The sequence below is a fragment of the Centrocercus urophasianus genome, unplaced genomic scaffold, assembly GCF_019232065.1.
Source record: "Centrocercus urophasianus isolate 14NV4802_14NV808 unplaced genomic scaffold, USGS_Curo_1.0 seq_18, whole genome shotgun sequence".
NCBI lineage: Eukaryota > Metazoa > Chordata > Aves > Galliformes > Phasianidae > Centrocercus > Centrocercus urophasianus.
Window position 1 is genome coordinate 348,935 of NW_024884733.1, and position 25,401 is coordinate 374,335.

A 25,401-nucleotide genomic window follows, 5' to 3' on the forward strand; every position below is an offset into this window, starting at 1 on the left:
CTTATTATTATTGTTAGAGGTTTTATTGTATAAAAAGATAAGACAGCCTCTTCTGATTGGAATGCCTATGGGATATTAAGTGCAGCATTTCCTAGGCTTTCAAGTATGGCAAGAATACGTATGTGGAATGAGTTTAAAAGCCGGTCTTAACACCCTCCTTTTCAACATTTACAAACTGTAGTTCCTCCAACAATAACCAACAGTAAAAGTGAACCAGAAGAACTCACTGCTCTTTTGGACACCTCCATAAATATTGGATGTACTGCTACTGGAATGCCATCTCCACAGATAAACTGGCTGAAGAATGGCCTTCCTCTGTCTGTCTCCTCCCGGATCAGGTTACTGTCCGCTGGGCAAATTCTCAGGTTGGTTTTCATTTATTTTAACTAAGCTTCCTGGGTCTTTTGCTGTATCAGCACAGCCCTGCTGGCACTGTTGGAAGCAAGAGTGAAATTTGATTCAAACCATGCTGTAATAACAGTGTAATAGTGTATTCTATTTACAGCTGAATTAAATTGATTTTCTCCTTAGACTTGTCAGAGTGCAAATATCTGATGCTGGTGTGTACACTTGTGTAGCATCTAGCAGAGCTGGAGTAGACAACAAGCATTATAACCTTCAAATTTTTGGTGAGTTTCTCTGAAATGCTCAATGTAAAGATCTATTCTTCAATTCATTTCTTAAACTTAGTCTTCAGTTTTCTTTCACACTAACACAAAGTTGTAGACATCCACGAAAGTGTATCAGACTCAAATAGAAAAACATTTACTTTTTAATGTATATGTATGTTTTTAATTGAAATTGTTTTAACCCTGGAAGAGTCCTTATTTGAATTGCCATCCATTATATGTTTTTGGTGGGTTTTTTTGAATGACTGATTATGTATAATCTTGAAGTGAATTTTAACTTAGTTACTTAACATAAGCTTATGGGGTGTGATGAGATGCAGAAGGGTAGCTGCATACTGGTTATTTTATATTCAGAACTAACTTCTGTGTGTGTACTGTTCTGCGTGTACTCTGTGTAAATCAGATCTTTGTTTCTCTGCAGTACCACCAAGTCTGGATAATGCAAGAGGAACAGAGGAAGTGACTGTAACAAGAGGCAGTTCAGCTTCACTGAAGTGTTTTACTGATGGCACTCCTGTCCCTGCTATGTCTTGGTTTAAAAGTGGACACCCATTAAGCCTTGGAGCTCACCAGACTTTAAGTGACCAAGGAATGGTTCTTCATTTTGTAAAAGCAGAAATTGGTGACGTAGGCAAATACACTTGTGTAGCATCTAATAAAGCAGGAGATGTCAGCAAGCACTTTTCCCTAAAAGTGTTGGGTAAGTGTTTACCAATTGGTTGAAGTGCTGGGTAGCAGATGTGGGGAATAATTTAAAAATCTCTAGGGATAAAAAAGTATTTTCAAGAAACATTTTTTGTGTGAAATAAGTCAAGTAAGGAAATGGAAGATAACTAAAGATGTGCATGTAAAATAATATGTATTTTTACCTAAGATTTCATGAATTCTGAAATACACTTTGGCTGGTAGAAATTCTACTTCACAGGTTCATAGCGCAGCTAAAGGTGTAACTGAATGTGTAACAGCTAAAGAGCTAATAAAAATCCTCACTGATACTATGTAATTAAGTTTTTTACCTGAGATTATTAAAGTAATTTCTAACTTCTAATTTAATTTCAAAAAATATGCAGATTACTAGAAAGAGACAGATGGAAATCCCATGAGATACCCAGTTGTACAGCCAGAAATAGCACTAGTACAGACTAATTCTACAAACCAACTACAAGTCTATGGGTTAGATTTTATATACTGATTCAATACACAGTGGGAGTGTTTTTCTTTCCATAGAACCACCTCAAATCAACGGTTCAGGTCAACCAGAAGAGCTCTCTGTGATTGTCAACAACCCCCTTGAACTTCTTTGCATCTCTACTGGCATTCCAATCCCCAAAATCTCATGGATGAAGGATGGGCGCCCGCTTCTGCAAAATGACAATGTTCATGTTGTAAGAGAAGGGCTTCGAATAACCAGTACTCAGGTGAAACAACTGTTTCAAAGTTGTCTCAAATTGGAAACTCTGGAGAAGCATAGAGAATTGCCTGCTGTTAGGACCAACCTGACAGGTCCTAAAACCCTATATAAAGTTCTCCTCCTGCACGTGCAGTTGGAGGATGTGCTTTTTAAGCCTTGCCTTGATTTTTTATTCAGAAAAAGTTGTAGTATTATGGTTTAAGAGTGACCTAGCATTTCTGCATCTTCTGAGCATTATTCAGGTTCATCTTAGAGTTCTAAACCTTCTTTATTTGTTCATCCTTCTTCATAGAAAGTTGAACAATCAAGGCTAGGGACTTGTGCCTTTTTTGTGTTCATTTGTGGTTTTATCTATAAACTGTTATAAGATTACGTAACATATTATCTGTTATATAATTATATTTTACGTATCTGTAGAAATCTAGTTACATATGTATTATAATCTGCATCTATACCCTGTTTATGTTAATTTCCTGTCTACCTGACCCTTGTTACTATCACTTGCTTTTCTGTTGTTATTTTATAGCTCCTACTCAGCGTTTCTCCTCTTTCTGCTACCTCAGATTTGCCTGATACCCATTTGCTTCTCACATGCATTGGCCATAGATTGAAGAGAAAAAAACTGCCTTTGGTGTAATCTGTGTGAAAGTTAAAAATAACTAAAGACAATACAAAAGCTTTTGGATTAATTCAGACAGTAAAAGAGTTCATGGAAAAATAACATGTACAGAACTGCTGTAGTCAGCCAGACTGGATGTCACCAAACATGAGGGGGACGTGGCTCAGGAAGACGGACAAACAGTCTGCTGCTGGCTTTGTTTGCCAAGTAAACACTTCTTGTCTCTATAATGAGAAACTTACAGAAAAGAGAAGGCATAACATTATGTTATAACATTCGGACTATGAATGTGTGCATAAAAAGGCTTCTTTGTCTACCCAGAATTTGCATAGATGGATAGCAGCTTCCATGTTCAGGATTGCCTGTTGCAGAAGGTATCACGAAGAAAAGATGTACTGGCTGGAAGTGCATTATCCTCAGAGATTATAATCTTTCCATTCCTAAGCTACGCCTGCATAATACCATGGTTGTAAGAGATGCAAGTTTCCCAGGACTAGAGAAGAAAGGCTCTAGCCCACAGCAGGGGGTTGGAACTGAATGGCCTTTAAGGTCCCTACCAAACCAAACCCGGAGTGTCAGTTTTGTGATTCTAAGAACTTTTTTCATTTATTCTCAGGTTTTCCTTATCTGTGGTCTTTACTTTTAACTGTTGCTGTCAGTGTTTATATTTTAGTGCTTTTCTGAATTGTTCCCATATGCTGCAACTTTTACTGAAGTTGCCCATGTGTTTCCAGGTGGAGGATGCAGGAAGATACACATGTTTGGCATTTAGCCCAGCAGGGGATGATGATAAGGAATATTTAGTAAGAGTGCATGGTAGGTTTGAGGAATATTTCTTTCCTAAATTAAGCTGTAAACTATGAAGGTGTGTACAACATGTAACAGGTTACTTATTATTAAAAAAGAAATATGTGTTTTGAGAAAATGATATTATGCTTTATGATAATTAACATTTCTCAGTAAGGTTAACTCCTTTGACATGCATTAAAGAGGGAAAGTTTCATCTGATACAATTCATACCTTCTGTTATAAATAGGCTATAGATATTTGTATTCTGCATCTTTGTTCAGCTGAACTGAATTTATTCTACTTACAAAAAAGTATAAAGTATACTGATACCTAAGATCTTAGTTTTTCATTAGAAAAGTGCATGTATATATATGTTTAGGATACATTGAATGTAATGTCAGTAAAGGCAGTATAAATAGAATTTCTGCAGTTCTACAGTGTGCTTCAAGTTTCTTCTTGAGGGTTGTAACTGCCATGTTTCATGATGAAGAGTTTATTGAACTTCTGTGGTCTCTGCTCTGTCTGGCTTTGATGCTAGTGCCCTTGCTGAGAATTGAGTTTAATTTAATTTCTGTCGCAGTAGTTTCCAGTATGTGACTTAAAAAACAGTTTCACATGGTGTATTTAACACAGATGTTGTAAAGTAGTACTAAATTGTGGCACTGTAGTTTTGCCTTTGTCTTAAATATCACGAAGTAAAATGCTTTTTTTAAGGTATGGTTTTAATGGTAGTTCATAACTGTGGTGTTTATTTTTCTAAATTTTTGTAACAGTTCCTCCTAATATTGCTGGTACCAGTGGTCTGCAGGACCTCACTGTGTTGCAGAACAAACAAGTTATATTGGAATGCAAGTCAGATGCTGTACCACCTCCTACAATCTCGTGGTTTAAAAATGGAGAACTTGTAGAGGTATTAGCAAATACATTATTCGTGTTAGTCTGTTGGACCTTTTATTTTTTACACAGTGCTGGACTTTTCTTACTCTGCTCACTTTCCCCTCCACTGCAGTCAAGTTACAGTGCCTCAAATTCAAGCTGAGTTGCCCCAGTACTAATACAGTTAGTCCTCCATGAGTACTTGAAGCTAGCAAGCATGTGAAGTGGCCATCCCGCTGTTACTTGTTCTTTTTTCCTTTAGGGGGATCCCTTGCTCCTCCTGGATCCTCTGAACAATCCTAGAAGCCTTTGGTATACTTCCTGAATGGCTTCCCAGGAAAGGTAGCTGAGAAAAGACTACACTGTATGCTTCCTTTGGGTATATTATGCATCCTCATACTCTAGTCGCATTTAGGAAGGAATTACAATTTTTTATGTTGGGGGAAAAAAAAAAAAAAAGGAAAACAAACAAACAAAAAAAAAAACAAAATGTGTTACTAACCAACACAGTTTTGTATCAAATGCATCCCTTTCACTGATAGTTCCAAGTAGTGTTGTATAGGGTATAGAGTCCCTGGTGGCTGAAAGAAAACTAGCAAGATTAGGACAGCTTTAGTAGAATGGTGGTGGTTTTTTTTTTTTTTTTTTTTTTTTTTTTTTTTATTTATCATCTTTCTTAGGATCACTTAGAAATCAGATTCTTTCTGACAGATCAATTTAAATTCAGTTATTAATTCAACTTAATTTTCTCTCTATTGATCTTAATTTATTAATAAAGAGAAAACAAATTCTTCTTAATTCATAAAACATAACTCATATGTCTCCCATAGTTGTAGTCTATCAGTTGTCTTCATTCAAAGGCCTGCTACTGTGCAGTACCTGTGAGAGCCCATTGCTCAGTCTCTTCCACTGCTGTAAACTTAGAAGAATAAAATGTTTGTGGAAGTGGCAAGAATAAGGTGAGCAATCATATATTACTAAGTGCTGCTGGGGAATAATACTACCTTGCATATCATACAAAAACTAGACAGAAAGAAATGTAAGAGAAGTGCTCTTCCCTTGATTTCCGGGTGCAGACTTTTTTTTATGAATGTAAGTTGGAACAAGGTCTGGAAGTTATACATGAATACTTCTACCTCAGTCTTTCTTAAAAAGCTAGGGTTTTAAGCAGTACTTGAATTTTTTTTTTTTTTTTTTAATTCTACATCTTCACTATATTATTTCACAACCATGAAAAGAAGCCACTTTTAGAAATACTTAACAGAAATAAAGCAGTGGAGCAACACTATTATGGGCCTAGATACTCAGCTGAACACCTCAGGTTTGACTTATGTAATATTAGATTTTTTGCTTCAGAGATTTGTGTTTGTTCTTGAGGACTGAAGCATCTTGGTTATGCAGTTTGGCTAATTTCCCCCCTTTTGTTTTATAACAGTGTAAGGACATTCTGTACACTGAGCTCTTCTCTGACAGTAATCTTGAAAATAATGCTGTTATAAATTTTGTCCAGATGTGGGCCTCCTAATTTATCAGTTGTACTTTACAAAGCAGATGTAGTTTTATTTTGTTCACTACCATCCATTCCATCCTTCAGCTCAGCTTATATATATGTGTGCTCCAAATATCAGGAAAGCATTAGTGTCCTCCTAAATGCCTGACTGTTTTCTCAACCTCAAAAAAGTATAATAAGCTACTATTTGTGAGCGTCTGGGAAAGAATTCTCCCTGGCTATGAAAAGACAGGTGCTCTGTGGATGCTTATATGGCATTTGATTCCCCTCACCTTGGAAACACTGAGGTTTCACAGTGACAAAAGGTGACTGGAGGTCAAGATTCCAGACTGCAGTGTTTCCTCAATTTAAGCTATCTCTGCTTTTTGAAACAGCCCTTAATGGGTGTCTTTCCTTCTGTTTTTTTTTTTTTTGTTTGCTTTTTTTTTTTTTTTCTTTTTTCTTTTTGTTGGTTTGTTTGTTTGTTTTTCTGGTCTTCCACTGTGTTTGAAGTCAATACTAGATCTTGCTGTGTTCAATAAAGTAATTGTGCAGCACCACCACCTGCTCTAACAGAACTGCTCTAACAGAACTCTAGAAAGGTTTAGTTTGGGACAGCTTTGGTGGTCACAGTCCTTGTACTCTTAATTGATTTGGAAACATACGCAGAGTGTTATCAAAATAAGTAGGTAGGAGTATCTTGACCTAATCTATCTTTATCTGGACACTACAAGAATTGCTGAATTTGTATTTGTGTCATTTCACCTTTGAGAGGCCAACACTGCTGGTTATGCTACATCTGTGCTGATGCCTGGTGTGAGACCAGAGCACTTGGATGGTAGTGCAAAGCAGTGCAGAACTGGAGATATTTTACTTGTATGCGGTGGTTTCTGTCTACAGATCTCCTAGTCAAAAGAGCAGATGGGAATGTCAGCTTTGAATGTTATCCAAAGTTCGTGTTTGTTCTTTGTTTCTTTCTTCATTTTCTTTTTTAAACTTTTTTTTTTTATTATTCAGTCAGGTTTTGGAGCACTTGTATTTGGTAATGCTGTCAGTTGTTCATTCCATTCCAATCCACTCTAGTTATATTTAAAAAAAAAACTTCGACTTCGAAGGGCTGCTGAGCAGCTGCTCTAGAGTCATTGTAGCACTCAAAAGTGTCATGCTCTCCAATCTACAAATCCTGTCTAGTAAACTTAGAAGGCAAACTTTATGCTGTATCCTGTCTGGTCAAGGCTGAAAAATTTGAAGAACAGTGTAGAGAAACTGGTATTTTTTCTGCTTGTACTGTGCATAGATTTCGAGGAAAAAATAAGAATCATGTGCTATTCATTGCCCCTTTTCTATAAAAGCCTCCAAGCCCTTTAGCATAGTAACCCTAAAAGACATATTGAGGCACAAATCCCAGTAAGGTTTTCAAGTAATAACCACTAAGCAATGATAACTTCTTAGAATTTGTTTTATCCTATTATCTTCATGGCTGTGAACCAGCCATGCAGTCCTCTGAAGCAGTTAAGCTAGCAGTCCCCTGAATTAACCTCAGCCTTCTTTCATAGCTGTTCTTACTCTGCACCAAAAAAAATGCTCAATCTTTAGAAAAAGAACAATGGTAAAATTAAATCCATCTCTCTTTCTCTTTAGGGAACTCCTCGAATTCGAATCCTATCCAATGGGCGATATATGCAAATCAATAATGCTGACCTCGGTGATACAGCAAACTATACATGTGTGGCAAGTAATGTTGCAGGAAAAATGACCAAGGAGTTCATGCTAGCAGTACATGGTAAAGTCATGGATCCATTCTTGTGTGTTCTGCTCTTTGCATGATATTTCTGCTGGGGTTCAAAAGGGAAGAAAGCATTGGAAGTCTTTTTTAACCAAGCACTGGCCACTTAGGCTGTATCTGAACTAAGGGACCAGGTGTGTTACCTCATGTGTAACCTCATCCCAATCCACAGATGTCCCCCTCACTGGGGGAGCAGCTGGGGACCCTTCACAGCTCCTTCTCTGGCTAGCTATGTTCCTGCTACACGTCCTGCCTTCATCCTGTTTTAGCAGGAGCGTTGGGCTCAATGGTCTCTTGAGGTCCCTTCCAAGCCCTGCAATTCTGTGATTCTGTGATCCTGGTTCAGAGGCAGGATATGTTCAGGCTAAAAATGCAAAAAAATCCAAGACTGAGAGGTGCTCCTTGACAAATTTAGGCAAATTGTTAAAGCATTTCACTGGTATCCTGGGGGACTTGCTGGTTTCATCACCATTTTTTCAAGTTACTTGAAAACTGCGGCTTCTCTAAAGCTACAGGTGGGCGATGGTAGGAATGCAGGGTTTGGAGGGCCCTGTGCATCCCAATGCCTGACCTGTATTGAAATAAGCCTGTTGGTACTTCTTGAATTTCATTGTAAACCTATCTGTTTTCTCAACTGTAGACTGATGAGAAGCAATTCTATTCTCAAACTAAAGATAAGAAACTTTTTCCCTATATCTGTTCTGTTAATAACTCAGTCATATATGCTTCCATTACACAGAGTCCCTCCAAGGCTGTAATTTACTGTACATTTAAAATTCTTGTTTCTCCTTAATTTAATTACAACTCAGATATAATTTCAGTCTTATTCTGTTGAATTAAATGTCATAAGCTCTTCTGCAATTTAGCTATATGATAATCCTTGCAGTGACTACCTAAAATGATGTTTAAAGTGCTTTGAAGACAGACTTTGTTTTTTATTCCATACTGAATCACAGCAAATAGCTTGTACTACACACAATGTAACTTATTTAGAGAAATTTATTGCTGTTACAATCATTCCCATTGTTACATCTGTTTACGTGTGTCCAGTTTCAAGTAGTGCAGCCTAAGAGTTCTTTTTCTGATACCATCTGGGATTTTCCCTTAACAGTGGCTCCAACAATTCGAAGTAGCTCTCAGACTGCTGTTGTCCATTTAAACGCATCTGCTGTTCTGGAGTGTAGTGCAGAAGGAATACCAACCCCCAGAATTACATGGAGGAAAGATGGGGCTGTTTTTAATGGAAACAATACAAGGTATTGTCCCATAGTCAAAATAAGTATTCTTCCCAGTTTTTAAAGAATACTCCAGGTACATAAAGCTTAGACATCCAGGACTTGTAAATGAATTTTGGTTTCACAGCTCAGAATTGCTGTTCATACTTTCATTTCAAATAGACCCAAATATGAAAAATGCAGTGGTAGAAATAGTGGTTTGGAGAAGCTGTTGTATACAAAAGTAGCAGTACAGAGGATTTCAACCTTTTATTGTAAAAAAATAAAAAGGACAAAAAAAAAAAAAAAGATTTCAAACAATACATTTTTTTATATTGAAGTTTTTACGATGAAGCTAAGCAATGTTGTGCAGACCAAAAGATCCTTGAATATCCTTTCTAATTTCTGATATGGATAAAACTTTATACATATGGTCTAACATCAACATTTATTATAGTAAATGGTTTCTGTCTTCTGACTATTTGGGGGGAAAGTAGCTAGACATTTTCTAGAACTGAGCAAATGCTTAAGAATTCAATAATATTTCAAAGCAAAAATAAAATATACAATTACATACTTTTTTTTATTAAATGAATGTATATAAATAAAATGTTCTGGACATCTGCAAATCTGTCATCATGTATGTAGAAGCACGGTGTCAATTTGATTTTATAACTTCTGTGAAAAATGGATGTGCTGGGAGACAGTAGCCATGATAAGTGTAATAAATGAGAAAACTCTAGGTGCCCAAGTTAGACACCGTGTCTTGAGACTACTGTTGTGCAGCCTATGTCATCTGTGTCTTCTGCCTTGTCAGGATAGCTAATGGTTCTGTTGATTGGGTGGTGGGGGAAGAACTATGTGGCTTTGTTTCAGATATTCCATATTAGAGGATGGATCTCTACAAATCCACTCAGCACGTGTTGCTGACACAGGAAGATACGTCTGTATGGCAACTAATGCAGCCGGCACAGAGCGCAAACAAATTGATCTGCAAGTCCTTGGTAAAAGTTTTGGTTTTAGATAATCATACATGTTTTCACAAGTCTAAAGTATGCTTGTATCATTTTTCCTGTTCAGACTGATACACTTGGAAGTTATGCTCTTTTTCAGTTACTCTGTTTTGTTTTGTTTTGTTTTTAAATGGGAATTTACAACCCAAAAGTTTATGAAAAGAAAACATTTTTTTTCCTTGTTACCTGTCGTGTGCACAACACCTGGAAATAGAAAGACTGGACACATCCAATGCTTCATGTTTAGTAGGTTCATTACCACCAAATTATTTATAATAAGTAAGTAAATGTGTTCAGGCAGCACAGCTCTGTATATAGGCATGTGTGCACGCGTGCAATTATTTTGAGTAATTAGGCTTTGTTTGTTTTTAGTGCCTCCAACTATTGCTTCTGGACGTACTAATATTACAGTTACTGTAAATGTGCAAACCACATTGCCCTGCGAAGCCACTGGAATTCCCAGGCCAGCAGTTAGCTGGAAGAAGAATAGGCATCTGCTTACTCTTGACCAGAACCAGAATTCTTACAGGTGAGGGATGTTTTCTTTTCACTGTGGGTTTAAAATTTATGAGGATTACCTTGGCACTTTAAAAACTATCCATACATAAATGTAATTTTATATAGCCAACAAAATTTGTTGTCTGATTACTTGAGAAGAAAAGGAAGTATTTCACTGGCTTTTACTTTCTTCTCTTTTCTTTGTTCAGACTTCTGTCTTCAGGTTCCTTAGTAATCATTTCCCCCACTGTGGATGACACTGCTGTCTATGAGTGCTCTGTGTCAAATGATGCAGGAGAAGATCAAAGAGCAGTTGAGCTCACTGTTCAAGGTAAAGGGGATATCACTTTACAGGTGTATGGCACCTAGAACTTCTTTGGGATATACCAATGCTAGGATGAGACTTTTGTTTATTTTATTATATCCTTAAGTCTTTGGTATTGCTAAGAAAGTATCTTTCTAGAATTCATAACAAATGAAAATGGACTAACAACACTGGTATTTGTTTTTAGTGCCCCCATCCATAGCAGATGAAGCCACAGATCTCTTGGTAACAAAGCTGTCTCCAGTAGTAATTTCCTGCACTGTCTCGGGGGTTCCTGTTCCCTCGGTTCATTGGACCAAAAATGGCGTAAAGTTGCTTTCCAGAGGAGATGGCTACAGAATTCTCCCTTCAGGTACTGTGCATGGCTGGAGTCCAGATACAGAAAACACTAGCGAAGGGGACTGATTATGCACATCCAGAAGTAATTAATTAGATACAAACAACTCCTTTAAAAAAGGAAATACTTTATTTAGAATAAAAATATAGACCTCTTAGGAAGAGTGCTGCTCTGTGGATGCAGGGTACTGCTGGGTGCTGTAATGCACTCTCTCTCTGCTGTAGGTGCTGTTGAAATTCCTGCTGTTCAGTTGGCACATGCAGGTCGGTACACCTGTGTGGCCCGGAACACGGCTGGCTCTGCTCATAGGCATGCCACTCTTCATGTTCATGGTAAGGTGTGAAAAGAAAACATATTATGTCAGAAAATGTTGCCTGCATAATACATGGCTGTGCCACAGAGTAAAGATGAGCACAGATTGGACTGTCAATAGAAGAGCACTTCCACTGAGCTCTTCATAAAGATGACAGAATCCAGCTAGCTGTTGTTAATTCAGCCTTCTTAGGCTTTCAGTTACGTAATTTAAATGTCTTCTGTATTTTCTAGCCTTGAAAGTTTACCAGTTGGCATTTTGCCTTTCGTTTTGTTCTACAGAACCACCCATCATCCAAATTCAGCCAGGGATGCTGGATGTCATTGTGAACAATCCCATTCTGTTACCATGCGAAGCAGTGGGAACACCTCAACCCGTAATAACATGGCAAAAGGAGGGTATCAATATAATGACAACAGGTATCCTCTTACAATCTGTAATTCAACTCGATTTGCTGGAGTTCAGAAACTTTCTCTCTGTTTTGTGAATGTCCAAATTCATTCTTTTTAAAAAGAAAAAAGAAACTACCATACTTTGCTTACATTTGTTTCAGGAAACAGTTATATGGTTCTTCCCAATGGCAACTTACAGATTACAGAATCAACTGTTGAAGATGCTGGCACTTATACATGTGTTGCTCAAAATCCAGCTGGCACTGCTTTGGGGAAAATCAAACTGAAAGTTCATGGTAAATAAAATTCTAAGCTCTTGTAGTGATTTATAGACAAGAAATTCATGCATGTTTTCTGTTTGCAAAAACTAAATAGAAGCAACACAACAGGTCCTAATGCTTTCCTATGTGATGTGACATGAAGTAGAGCCCAGGAGGCTTATTCCCTTCTGGTTGTCTGCTTCAGAATCAACGTATGCTTTTAGACTTGTTTTCACTGAGAATTCCATGTTTCTTACGTCATCTCAATCTTTTCTAAATTTTCATAATCCTTTTTCAGTCCCTCCTGTCATCAAGTCCCAGCCAAAGGAGTATGTTGTTCCTGTTGATCAATCTGTCACTCTACAGTGCGAGTCTGAAGGCAACCCTGGGCCAGAGATCAGTTGGCATAAAGATGGCCAGCAAGTAACGGAATCCATGAGAAGAAGAATCCTTAGCACTGGGGCGCTGCAGATTGTGCTTGTGCAGCCTGGTGACATGGGCCGTTACACATGCATAGCTGCAAATGTGGCAGGGTCCAGCAGTTCCAGCATGGAACTTGTTGTGCAGAGTGAGTGTGGCTGTGTGGAAACAAGGTGTACTATAACAGCATGGACCTATGGAGGGTGAGGAGCTGGGATGTAAGGGAGAGATTCAGGAAAATGGTGCTATTTGATCTGTGAATTTTATTGTTTTGTAGTATTCAGCCAGTTTCTAAAACTCAGGATGAGCATTACATTCCTTTAAGTCAGTTTCTTTTTTATTGCATGTATTTCACACACTGTGGCATGCTTAATAGATAGTCATTGGTAGATACAAGAAACAATACAGAAGATCCAGATTTCTTCAATCCAGTATGGTATGTTTTTACAGAAGAAGGAACTTTAAAAGGTTTATTGAAATGCATACATATTCTTTTTACAGCTCCACCCAAGATTCACAATAGGGAGGCACATTACACGGTCATGGAGGATTCCCGTGCTGTTCTGGCCTGTGTGGCAGATGGAATTCCAACACCAGTAATAAACTGGAAGAAGGACAATGCACTGTTAACAGAGATAGTGGGAAAATACAAGACTGTGCCAGGTGGAGACCTCATTTTGGACAATGTTGTTGTAAGTTCACTAAATTTAAGATGTGACTTGACTAGCTTGGATGTGATGCAACACTACTTCTCTTCATTTTCACCAGTTTATGGGTTAGTCTCTTATTTTGTTTTCTTGTTAATATTTCAAAGTCTTTGTAAATGTTTCATTTTCCATTGTTTAGTAAAATATCTGCGAAAAACTTGTAGTCATAATTTCTCAGAATGGACAAAAAAAAGTGTAAGGTCATCTTTCAAAAACAGAGGAAGCAAGAGTTGAGATGAACTTTTCTACCAAATGCTATTTCCAAATGTTTTGATATAATGTTGATAATGTTTTCCACTGCCATTACAAGCTGTAAGATTGTGTAAGATATAGCACAACTGAAATTTCCCCAACACTTTTTCTTTCAGCCTGAAGATTCTGGCACTTATACCTGTACTGCCAAGAATGCTGCTGGAGAAGACACACATTCTGTCACACTGGTTGTTCATGTACTCCCAGCTTTTACTGAACTGCCTGGAGATGTAACTTTGACTAAAGGAGAACAACTTAGATTAACTTGCAAAGCAACTGGGATACCTGTGCCCAAAATAACTTGGACTTTTAATAATAACATCATTCCAGGTGGGAAACAGTTATTGGTCATTCTGCTCTAGATTTTTCCTTTTGCATCACTGCAATTGATTTAGCATAAAGAAAAGAAAAAACCTAGAGCTAATAAACTTGTTAGGCGGTGATTGAGTGTGGAATAAATATCTTAAGTATTATGCAATAGTGTAATTAAACTGCTCCTGAGACACAGCTGCAAGAAGGATGATTAAGAAATTGTCCCTATTCTATAGCCAATAATGTAACACATTAAAAACACACAGTATTTGATTACATTTACTCAACATCCAACAACTAAAACTATTTCTCTCAAGTATGAAGAAAATCTCAGCAGTGCAAAGAATACAGATGCACGAAGCTTGAAATTGAAGGACAACTTTTGTGAATATGTGCACAAGGGGAAATTATAACTGTGACTTTTCTGTGCAATTCTGAGTCTTAGAAATGAAATGGCACGATGCCATTTCTGCTGAATAGCACTTTAATTCATAGAATTATAGAATCATAGAATTGCAAGGTTAGAAACAACCTGCAAGATCATTGAGTCCAACCATCCTCCCATCACCACTGCTACCACAAGCACTAAACCACATCTCACAGCTCCTCATCCGAATGCCTCTTGAACACTGCCAGGGACGGCAACTCCACCACCTCCCTGGGCAGCCATTCCACTGCCTGACCACTCTCTGAGAGAAAAAGTTCTTCCTTATGTCCAACCTAAACCTCCTCTGGTACAACTTGCCATTTCCTTGGGTCCTGTTCATTGCCTGGGAGAAGAGGCCAAACCCCTCCTCATCACAACCTCCTTTCAGGAAGTTGTAGAGAGCAATGAGGTCTCCTCTGAGCCTTCTCTTCTCCAGACTGAACAATCCCAGCTCCCTCAGCTGCTCCTCATAAGACTTGTGCTCCAGACCCCTCACTAGTTCAAACAGTCTTAAGAAATATCAGCTTAAGAAATATTAGCTATTGAAATGCATATGTTTAAAATCATCAAAGTAATCCTTTACTGTGTGTTCTCCCTTCAGCACAGTATGATGATGTAAGTGGACACAGTGAACTTGTTATTGGAAGAGTATCTAAAGATGACTCTGGTACCTATGCATGCACAGCAGAAAATGAAGTTGGCTCCATCAGAGCTATTGGTTTTGTTTATGTCAAAGGTATGTATGAATAACAGCAGTTGTGATCACTGTCAGAGTTTCCTGCAGCCATGTTCATATTAACAGAGAATCACAGAATCATAAAATTTGATTTGGGTTGGGAGGGACCACAAAGATCATGTAATTCCAACCCCCTGCCATGGGTTTGTTGCCACCCAGCAGATTAGACTGTGCAGAGGTCCATCCAGTCTGGCCTTCAGCACCTCCTGGGATGGGGCATCCATAACTTCTCCAGGCAGCTTGTGGCAGTGCCTCACTACCCTCTCAGTAAAGAATTTTGAAATACAACTGTGGGCTGCAAGCACACACTGCTCATTTGCATCAAGCTATTTGTCCACCAGAATGCCAAACTCTTTTTCCACATGGGTGCTCTTCTTCTCTCAGTCTGTGCTTTTGTCACATACTATTTGATACCTGGTCTTTGGATGAATGGGAACAAAATAGAAACGGATTGAAATTCACGTTTTGTCTTAAAGTTAGGGACAAACAATTCCTTTGAACCATTCCATTCAGGGTATTTTATTTTGACTCTACTATTTGTATGCTACCAACTGTTTTTTTTAGAGCCTCCGGTCTTCAGAGGGGATTACTATCCTAGCCGAATTGAGCCCTTGGGTGGTAATGCTGTGCTGAACTGTGAAGTCAGAGGGGATCCACCTCCAACCATCCAGTGGAGCAAAGAAGGAGTGGGCATTCAGATTAGCAAGAGGATCCGACAGCTTAACAATGGTTCTCTTGCTATCTACGGCACTGTTGTGAGTCACTGGTCTGTTGTGATGTGTTTTTGTGTTGCAGTTAATGATTCCAGATCATACTGTTTTGAAAGAGTGAGACTGGATATTTAATCCAGTTTGCTTTACCTTTAACAAATATTCATATAATTCCCTCTAGAATCATACTCAAATTACTGTAACAAAAATAAAAATAAGGATACTGTCATTTCCTTTAATGGTCAGAAAGAGTGTTTCTACATACCATTATTTGGTGTATGAGATCTTGATGATACCCAATTAAAAGGAAATTTTGTTTTGAACCTTTAAAAGACCTTGGGTTCTGCCCATTCAGATCAGCTGAAAAGCAATTGCAAGCCTGTCTCGCTCCAATTTATAGGAGGGAGAGGAGGTTCTTTTATTATCTATATACCCGGCGTGAGATTAAGAAGCAACGGTTCAAATGTTGGTCCGACCAGTTTATTACAAATCTTAATTAGGGAAATGGGGAAGGGGAGGACGGACACTATTATGAATTAGGGTAATGGGGAAGGGAAGGAGGGCGATAGAAAAGATAGGAAAGAAGAGGCAAGGAGTCTTTATAGGAAGCAAGAGGGACATAGTCACCACCATGGATCCAGCGAGGTTCGTAGTTCAGTCTTTGATCTTCAGTAGCGGTGGGTCGTCAGGCAGAGTTGTTCTGTTGACAACGACGACGAGAAGCACAACAAGAGACGACCATGGTGATGGTGGCCCCTTTTCAATAGTTTCAGAGTGGTCGAGTCAGCTGTCTTTGGAGTGACAGCTCAAATCCAAAGTGGTTGAGTCAGCTCTCCTTTGAGTGGCAGCTTCTGGCTCTGGGATCTCAGCAGACACTCCTTTGTTCCCATCTTCCGGGCCTTGCCAGCAGATAAGAGGGTGCAGGGATGCTCATCTGCATCCTGTTTCTCACAGAACACGATGGTATCATTCCCCAGTTTTCCCACAACTAGCTGGAGCTGTTTAGTCACAGGCCCGATCTTCCGCCAGTAAGCAGTAAAAACTCCTGAGCACTCTCATCTGCTCTTCTACAGAGCAAGCAGCTCTGGAGGAAGGGGCTTTCAAATGTTCCCAAAGCGATATCCATTGTCACATGGTTAGCACCCATTAGTTGCCTCCTCAACAAATCAATCGGAGTCTTATCACAAGAAATATCTCAGGAAGCAAGCTTTGAGCCAAAAAACAAAGAAGGATTCTCACAAAGCCTTGTAACATCCGAATTCCTAATAGAAATGACAAGACCCTTTCCCCATGCCCCATGGCTGTAAATCCATGTCTGTATTTCAGAGTAGAGTTAGAAACAATAGCTTCTTTGGAGCTATTTAGGAAAAAAAGGAGATCTGGTCTCAATTAAAGAAAAAAAAATGGAATAATTGCAGTAAAGATAATTTACAGTATCATCTATTAATAAAGGCAATATGCTTGCATACTGTAGAATCTAACAGTGTGCCTCTTTGAATTCAGTGTATGTATGTTGTACTGCAGATTCACTTGCATGAGGTAAACTGAAACCCTTGTTATATCCATGTGGGTACATGACTATTTGCCTTTTGTTCTTTAGAACGAAGATGCTGGTGACTACAAGTGTGTGGCAACCAATGATGCTGGTGTGGTGGAACGCAGTCTAACACTCACCCTTCAGAGTAAGGCGCTAAATGATAAGCTTCATGCCATTAAATCAGAGCAGTAATCTCCCTTACTGCAGTAATCTGCAGTATTTGCAGCTCCCATTGGTTTTGAAGGTTGAGCACCTCACTATTCTTTAGGTTGATTAATCTCATCTTTCACTGTTAGTAATGAAGCTGACAACTGAGATCAAGGAAGGAGAGCACATGGACGATGATGTAGCTTATTCATGGGGATGAGCTGGGGATGAATCACCTTCTGAAAACGGTCCATTTCTCTCAGTTGTATGTACAACTGGATTAAACTAGACCGGACCTTTAAACTGGGAAAGTTACATGAGAATAATGCCAATATTTTATGTTTTACAGAAATAATATTTTGGATTTTTTTTTTCTACTGGTTATAGAATTTTTTCTCTGATGTAGTAGACTCAAGCAACCTGGATGTGTGCATTATATCTCAGTTGCCTTCAGGCCATGTTTAGTAGCATCTTTCAGCAGATTTTTTAAAATGTAGTATAGGAAGACTCTGTCCCAGTCCCAACTTTGGCCCTCAGTTTGCTACACATTAAAAACAGTCTTATCAGTGTTGTTTTAACTTGTGTGTTCTATCATTTGACAGTAGAAGATCAATGATAATAATCTGTCAAAATAAAGAGACTAGGTTGTTTTGCCCTTTCTGACCAGACTTCTAATACTATAATGGAAGAACGTACCCATGTGCTGTTGCCTAAAGCCTTTCTCTTTCAGGTCCTCCAGTCATCACCCTTGAGCCTGCATGGACCACTGTTGAAGCTGGTGGTACAGCAATGCTGAACTGCCAGGCCAGTGGAGAACCCCCTCCAGCCATCAGATGGTCCCGCCAAGGTCATCCGCTTGTGAGCGATGACAGGGTGACTGTCTTGCCTAATGGCTCCCTGCATATCACTGCAGCACAGAAGGAAGATACATCTGAATATGAATGTGTAGCGAGGAATCTAATGGGATCTGTGCTTGTTAGAGTTCCACTGACTGTCCAGGGTAGGTGCACAAAATACAGGGCAATAACTTTCAAACTAGTAGATTCCAGCATTAATTGACAGTAACAACAAGACTTATCCCTTCCATGTACGAATTAGCTGTATGTTAGACCTGTTCTGAGATGTCTTAGTGGGTTTGTGCTTCATGTTGTTGTGTTCCTCTGATTGCACTCATCTAGCTGTACATAAATAAAAACTTGATGCCATCCTCAGAATGTATATAATCATGTCTCTGAAGAAAAGCATTTAGGAACATAAACTATTTCAGAGCATCTGGGGTGATCTCTGAATTAATAAATTTCTGCAGTAGTGAAGGCATGAAGCAGGTTGGATTTCCAAGCATGGCCTCTGATGTACATTTTGTTCTTTCCTCTCTCAGTCTAAGAGCTGTCATCATAAGTACATGTTCCCAACAGAGCACATTTTTCCCACTGCAGTGCATGGTGGATTTTTGAATTGGCTTGAATGGCAACCTTGCAGCGTGACATGTGGTCAGGGTGTGCAGGAGCGCGCTCGTAGATGCAACAACCCCCTCCCAGCAAATGGTGGGAGACCATGTGAGGGGCCTGACACAGATGTGCGCAGCTGCCACAACAAGCCATTTAATAGACTGATATTTTTAATTTGCCTTATGTCAGGTATCTCAGTAATATACCATTTTCACCATGGACCTTCATGACAGATGGATTTTTCTGACAGGTTGAAATTCATCTTGAGTTTTGTGGAAAGGAAATATATGCACACACAGTTTTCTGTTTGTTTGTTTGTTTTAAAGTATTTTAATTAAAGCTGAAAATTTCTGTTTCTTAGTTGATGGCAACTGGTCCGAATGGGGGCTTTGGGAGGAGTGTTCAAAGAGCTGTGGAGAAGGGAACAGGACCAGAACCAGAACCTGCAGTAACCCACCAGCCCAGCACGGTGGGAAGCCATGCAATGGCAGTGCTGTGGATTTCATCATGTGCAAAGTTGGGCCTTGTCCAGGTAAGAGAACGTTATTGTAGAATGGGCTGTGTAAGGGGCTTTTTTTCAACAATTTCTTTCTTTTCCCTACTCAATAAAAATGCTGATTTTGTTTTTTGATGTAGCCCATCTGCTCACAGAGTAGTATTTGCTACTCTAAACCTACCCCACAAAACCTATTAAAATGGAAAAAATAAAGGCCACATAAAGTACACTAATTAGAATTTAAGAAATTAGTGGTACTTCTGCTTTTAAAATTTTCAGTCACATGTGTTTCTCCTAGCTAGCTGCATGTTATGGTTTCTTTCCTGTCACAGAATCACAGAATCACAGAATCACCCGGGTTGGAAGGGACCTCAAGGATCATGTAGTTCCAACCCCCCTGCCTAGCAGGGCCACCAAACACACACATTCAGATCAGGTTGCCCAGGACCCCGTCCAATCTGGCCTTAAACACATCCAAGGACGGGGCATCCACAACCTCCCTGGGCAGCCCGTTCCAGGGCCTAACCACTCTCCTTGTATAGAACTTCCCCCTAACATCCAACCTAAATCTTCCCTCCTTCAACTTCGATCCATTTCCCCTAGTCCTGCTGTTGTCAGCCCTTTTGAAGAGTTTACTCCCCTCGTGGGTGTAGGTTCCCTTCAGGTATTGATAGGCTGCAATGAGGTCACCCCGCAGCCTTCTCTTCTCCAGGCTGAACAAGCCCAACTCCCTCAGCCTGTCCTCATAGGGGAGGTGCTCCAGCCTGTCTTGGTACTACTTACTGCATTTGACAGGATGTAGTTTATTCATAGCCTGTCACTGCTGGCATGTTTCCTTCTGCAGAGTTTTAATTATATGGATTTTTCCCATTCTCCTGGCTTTGCTGCCGCCACGAAGTTAAGCATCCATCCACAGCCTGAGATTCATTTCTGTAGATCTTGGTAACAGAGTCATTCTGACCTCTGCTTGCTGGTACCCACCAAAGGCAGTGTGCCAGGCTTTTGCTAGCATGCCCTTCCCAGGCTGAGACCTTTGGCCTAACACAGGGCAATCACATCCATTTAACACCATATGTGATCAAATCATTCTGTTCTGCTGTTCAAGGGTTCTAATCAAGTGAGGAGATACATTCAGGAAATGGAAAGAATCTCTCTTTTGGAAACTTCTCATCTGGTTCAGCTGTTGCTTGAAGCAAAGGTTTTTTAAGGGTTTATGCAGAGTACTTTATTTATTGATATTTCAAAAGGTAGTGGATTTTTTGTTTTGCTTTTGTTTGTTTTTATTTATTTTGTCGTCGGCTGTGTAGCTATAATGTCAAGTTAAAGCAGCTGTATGGTTTAAACAGTAGTGTGGCTGTGCTGACTTTGCAGTTGATGGTGAGTGGAGCTCCTGGCTTCCATGGGGCCCATGCAGTGAGAGCTGTGGGAAAGGCACCCAGACGCGGCTGCGGCTCTGCAGCAGCCCACCTCCCTCACATGGTGGGTCCCACTGTCATGGGCCTGATGTGCAAAGGCAGGTCTGCAGCAAGAGGCACTGCCCAGGTAAGATATGTCAGATAGAAAGAGGCGAAATGGCAGTTTCCAAATTCTGCTTAAGTTATATCTAATGCTTTTCAGTTCTAAAACTGTAATCCCTGAAAAAATTCCATTCAAGCCTTCTATTTTCAGAGGTCCCTCCCAGTCTTCAGCATTCCTTTGGAGACCTAACGTGGGATTTCTTCTCCAGTCCTTGCATCTCCTCCATCACGCAGCATCCTGAATCCTTGGCTCTTACATTACAGTCTGCCCAATGCGGTGATTTCAGGGTCTACTTTATGCATGAATATCTATAGATAACGGAATGGCTGAGCATGAGGACTCAGTGATCCCTGACCATGTATGTAGCAGGACCACAACTTATCTACAGATCGTGCTGTTCTCCAGTTTTCACTCCTGAAAATCCGTGTGTAGAAACCCCTGTGTATCTGATATGTTCTACAGGGAGGGTCAGTAATGTACAGCAATCAGTGGCACCCTGATGTAACTCTGACTCACTTTATCTCCAACATCAGAGGCTGTAACTGTTCCTTGCTGTGCCTTTCTCATCAGTGGATGGAAAGTGGGCCCCGTGGGGCAGCTGGAGCGCCTGCACTGTGTCCTGTGGTGGAGGCAGCAGTCAGAGAACACGCCAATGCTCAGACCCAGCCCCACAGTTTGGAGGTCACAGATGTGAAGGAAATGACATACAAGTTGATTTTTGTAACAGTGATCCTTGTCCTGGTGAGTACTTTCAGTTAAGCTGCTTGTCCACTTGATGGATTTGTAGGGATGGATGAGAGGAAGGAAGACCTCCACAAATCACATTTGTACTCCCAATATATGCAGAAAAATCAGGGAAGAGACAGATGGCAAGATAATCTCTCCATCTCTAAGTAAGACTGGGGCATTTTAAACACTTCTTGGGAACACAGACCAGCAGCAGCTGGTGTATAAGCTCCTGCAAGACTGTCAGAGGTCTCAGAAACTGAGAATCACATAGTCTGGAAAAAGGCCTGGAAGGTCATCAGTCATCAAGCTGACCTGGTTGTGCACTTCTGTAAAGTCACAGCTGTCCAGGCACAAAGTACTACAAATCTGAACTCTGCAACTCACACCATGATCTGGTGACTTGCTCTGTTAGTGAGATGTGCTGCATGTTTTCTGCATTAGTCACCTAACGAGCTGTAGTGTTCTGGAGTTGGTTATTACACACCAAGAAATCACTGAATGCTGGACAAGATAACTTGATCTTAAGTCTGGCTTTTGCTTTTTGTTTACGAAAAGAAAATAGGTTATAGGAATATAGGAATATTTTCCTACCTTGAATGTCTGTTTTTATTATGTACTATTAAGGGAAAGTTGCATAAAATCTGACGTTTATTTTCACAGTTCATGGCAGCTGGGGCCCTTGGGGCAGCTGGGGAGCGTGCAGCCGCTCGTGCAACGGCGGGCAGGCAAGGCGGTACCGGGGCTGTGACAGCCCTCGCCCCAGCAGTGGCGGCAGGGCCTGCGCAGGGGCTGACATGCAGATCCAGCGGTGTGGCACTGACTTGTGCCTTGGTGAGTGCCTCCATGCTGCTACACGTCACACAGGATGGATGTGGGATGGTTGTGCTGTAAGAGGAATGGGGAACATTCCTTTCGTTATTTGCAATTTCATACAATGTAGAAATCCACTCTCATTTTTTTAAATGACCATCACTTACCATGATTTCCTCTTTCACATGCTAGATTTTACCAAAATGAGTTAGAATAATCCTTAACAGGAAAAAGTATATGAAAATCTCTCGTAAACCTAATAATTTTGTTTTTGTAAATACAGTTTTTGAGGCTCCCAGCAAACTTCCATAACTTATTCCAGGAGCAGGGAAGGATGCTAAGTCCACGTGGTTTAAATCAAATTGTGATCAAAGCAGTTAACTGATTTATTAACACAAGAATCAGTGACCTTACACATTCAGGATCAGTGCTGGCAATATAGGATATAAACCACTATGCTAGATACTTACTAAACCCACAAATGTCTAAGCCTCCTTCCATAATTCACCCTAGAAAAGGGTTTTAATTAAATTACTAATATTTTTAATATAATAAATCATTAAATCCCTCCTCTGTGCATACCTCCATACCTTCATCATGGAGGTAATGCAGTAGCTTTGTGTGTAGGTGTGCCACTTCAACACCCTGCTGACCGCCACTGTGGTAAGAAAGCCCCTGACCAGGCCACACTTCACCCCCAGGTTGTGGTGTGCGGGGGCTTGCTGCATCCTGCAGTCACTCTTCTGGCTTGCTGCATGCTACTCACAGTGTGCAGGGGAATAACACTCCACTGGGAGGTGATGAGACCAGTGGGACAACTTCTGGCAGCACCGAGCTTAGTCTGCTTTGGCTGTTTATCCTCATCTTACCTGGGTTTCTCCCACAGCCACAGATCTTCATGCGTATTTTTACTTCTCTGGTGACTTAGGACCAGTAGGAGCTCAGCACTCACCACCACGCTGTCCCACCTCAGAAGGAGACAGGGACAAAATAAGATGGAAAAAAAATCTTGTGGGTCTTGTGGGTTGAGGTAAGAGCAGGAAGATCACGCACCAATTACTGTCGTGGGCAAACAGACTTGGCATAGAGAGATCAAAATAGTTGGTTGCCAATTATGTAATGGCAAACTAGAGTACTGAAAACTAAATCCAGCTAAAAACATCTTAGCTCCATCCACCTTCTACCTCCTCCCTCCAGATAGCACAGAGGAGCAGGGAACGGGGTTCTACAGTCAGTCTGTAATTCTCCATCTCTGTGATCTGCCCTCTGTGGTCTGCCTCTGTTGCACATGGGGTCCCACCCATGGATGCCATTCTTTCCGAACTGATCCCATGGGCTTCCCACAGGCTGCGGCTCTTCAAGCACTGCTCCAGCTTGGGTCCGTACCTTGGGATGTAGTCCTTCCCAAACTGTTCCAGATCATGTCTGTACACTGGGCCCACCCTTCGGGCGCTGCTCCAGCACAGCCGCACAGGCGGCAGCTCGCCCAGCCCTTCTGTCCCACGGCTGCTTGCCCAGCTCTCTCCACGGCTTCAACTCCGGCCTGGGGCTCCTCCTTCAGGTCATATCCGCTTGCTGCACCGTGGGCTTTTCCATGGGTTGCAGGGGGCGACCTGCTCTGCAGCTGGAGCTGGCTCTGCTCTGATATAGGGCAGCCTCCCCTGCTACCAAAACCTTTCCATGTAAATCCAATACTACTTTTCAAACTGATTCCACTTTACTCAAAAGTTTCCTGGTATTTCCCTGGTTAATATTTAATTTGGCTGACGATTATGTGAAACTGTTCATTGTTACCTTCTCCTTGTCAGTTCTGAGCAACTGTCAGCACCAACTGATAAGTCCAGATCTCCATCTCCAGATGCTCTGTTCATGATGTGTACGGTCACATTCTCAGCATGTCAGCCATTGTTATTGAGGCTGTGCTTTGGAGGCTTCTTCCCTCCCTATGTAATATGGCCAAATCTAACTGATCTCTTGTGAGCGCTTGGATCAACAGAACATGTTTTCTTTATTTTTGAGATTTGTGGCTTGTTTGGTTTGTTCTAATCTTCCATCAGTTTTATACCCGGGCAGTTTCAGATAATTCTTTTTAAAGAATGGTGCTCCCAAAGCTCTGAGCAGTTGGGTTGTTCCTCTACTGAGACAAGCAGAAAGGACGATAGGGGAGTCTGAATATTGACAGCTCTTCTGTGTGAACTGGTTTTTGATGGATCTGCATACATTTGACTGTGCTTCTTAATCTTGAAATCATAGAATCACCAAGGGTGGTAAAGACCTCCAAGATCATCCAGTGGATGGTTACAACCACCTACAGTATTTCTCTACAAAACCATGTCCTTTAGTACAACATTTAAGTGTTTCTTAAACACCTCCAGGGACAATGACTCCACAGCCTACCTGGGCAGCCAACTTCAGCACCTGACCGCTCTTTCGGAGAACAGATTTTTCTTTACATTCAACCTGAACCTCCCCTGGCACAACATGAGGCCGTTCCTCTGTTCCTATTACTAGTTATATGGGAGAAGAGCCTGACCCCCACTTCGCCACAACCTCCTTTCAGGCAGTTGTAGAGAGCAATGAGGTCTCCCCTGACCCTCTTTTTCTCCACCCTAAACAATCCCAGTTCCCTCAGCCGCTCCATGTAAGGCTAGTGCTCCAGACTTCTCACCAGCTTAATTGCCCTTCTCTGCACATGCTCCACAGTGTCAAAGTCATTCTTGTAGCAAGGGGCCCAAAACTGAACGCAGCACTCGAAGGTGTGACCTCACTACATAGGGACGGTCACTTCCCTGCTTCTGCTGGCTGCGCTTTGCTGATACCAGCCAGGTTGCCATTGGCCTTTGTGGCCACCTGGAAACACTGCTGGCTCATGTTCAGCTGAGTGCTGACCAACACTCTAAGGTCAATTTCTTCCACACAGTCCTGCTGCCACTCTGCCTTAAGCCTGTAGTGATGCCTGGGGTTATTGTGGCCAAAGTGCAGGACCTGGCACTTGGTCTTGTTGAACTTCATCCCATTGGCCTCAGCCCAGCTATCCACCTTGTCCAGATCACTCTATATGGCCTTTCTACCCTCAGGCAGATCAACGCTTTTTCCCAGCTTGGTGTCATCTGCAAACTTACTGAGGGTGCACTCAATCCCCCCATCCAGATCACCAATAAAGATATTAAACAGGACAGGCCCCAGTACAGACCCCCAGGG

The 25,401-nt window shown here is 40.8% G+C and overlaps 1 protein-coding gene across 1 annotated transcript in view; it reads left to right on the plus strand.

Moving 5' to 3' along the window:
* Positions 1 to 25,401, plus strand: part of HMCN1 (hemicentin 1) — a 183,958-nt gene that overhangs the window by 141,185 nt on the left and 17,372 nt on the right. Inside the window, exons 66-91 of the mRNA XM_042819403.1 lie at positions 182 to 365; positions 532 to 629; positions 1,051 to 1,329; positions 1,857 to 2,047; positions 3,394 to 3,475; positions 4,222 to 4,358; positions 7,455 to 7,596; positions 8,711 to 8,855; positions 9,690 to 9,817; positions 10,199 to 10,355; positions 10,534 to 10,655; positions 10,837 to 11,001; positions 11,211 to 11,318; positions 11,581 to 11,718; positions 11,853 to 11,987; positions 12,250 to 12,519; positions 12,873 to 13,063; positions 13,447 to 13,660; positions 14,671 to 14,805; positions 15,370 to 15,560; positions 17,116 to 17,197; positions 17,930 to 18,199; positions 19,009 to 19,179; positions 20,515 to 20,685; positions 21,232 to 21,402; positions 22,051 to 22,221. Of these exons, the coding sequence (XP_042675337.1) occupies positions 182 to 365; positions 532 to 629; positions 1,051 to 1,329; positions 1,857 to 2,047; positions 3,394 to 3,475; positions 4,222 to 4,358; positions 7,455 to 7,596; positions 8,711 to 8,855; positions 9,690 to 9,817; positions 10,199 to 10,355; positions 10,534 to 10,655; positions 10,837 to 11,001; positions 11,211 to 11,318; positions 11,581 to 11,718; positions 11,853 to 11,987; positions 12,250 to 12,519; positions 12,873 to 13,063; positions 13,447 to 13,660; positions 14,671 to 14,805; positions 15,370 to 15,560; positions 17,116 to 17,197; positions 17,930 to 18,199; positions 19,009 to 19,179; positions 20,515 to 20,685; positions 21,232 to 21,402; positions 22,051 to 22,221 (4,248 nt within the window). The remainder of the gene's footprint in view (positions 1 to 181; positions 366 to 531; positions 630 to 1,050; positions 1,330 to 1,856; positions 2,048 to 3,393; positions 3,476 to 4,221; positions 4,359 to 7,454; positions 7,597 to 8,710; positions 8,856 to 9,689; positions 9,818 to 10,198; positions 10,356 to 10,533; positions 10,656 to 10,836; positions 11,002 to 11,210; positions 11,319 to 11,580; positions 11,719 to 11,852; positions 11,988 to 12,249; positions 12,520 to 12,872; positions 13,064 to 13,446; positions 13,661 to 14,670; positions 14,806 to 15,369; positions 15,561 to 17,115; positions 17,198 to 17,929; positions 18,200 to 19,008; positions 19,180 to 20,514; positions 20,686 to 21,231; positions 21,403 to 22,050; positions 22,222 to 25,401) is intronic.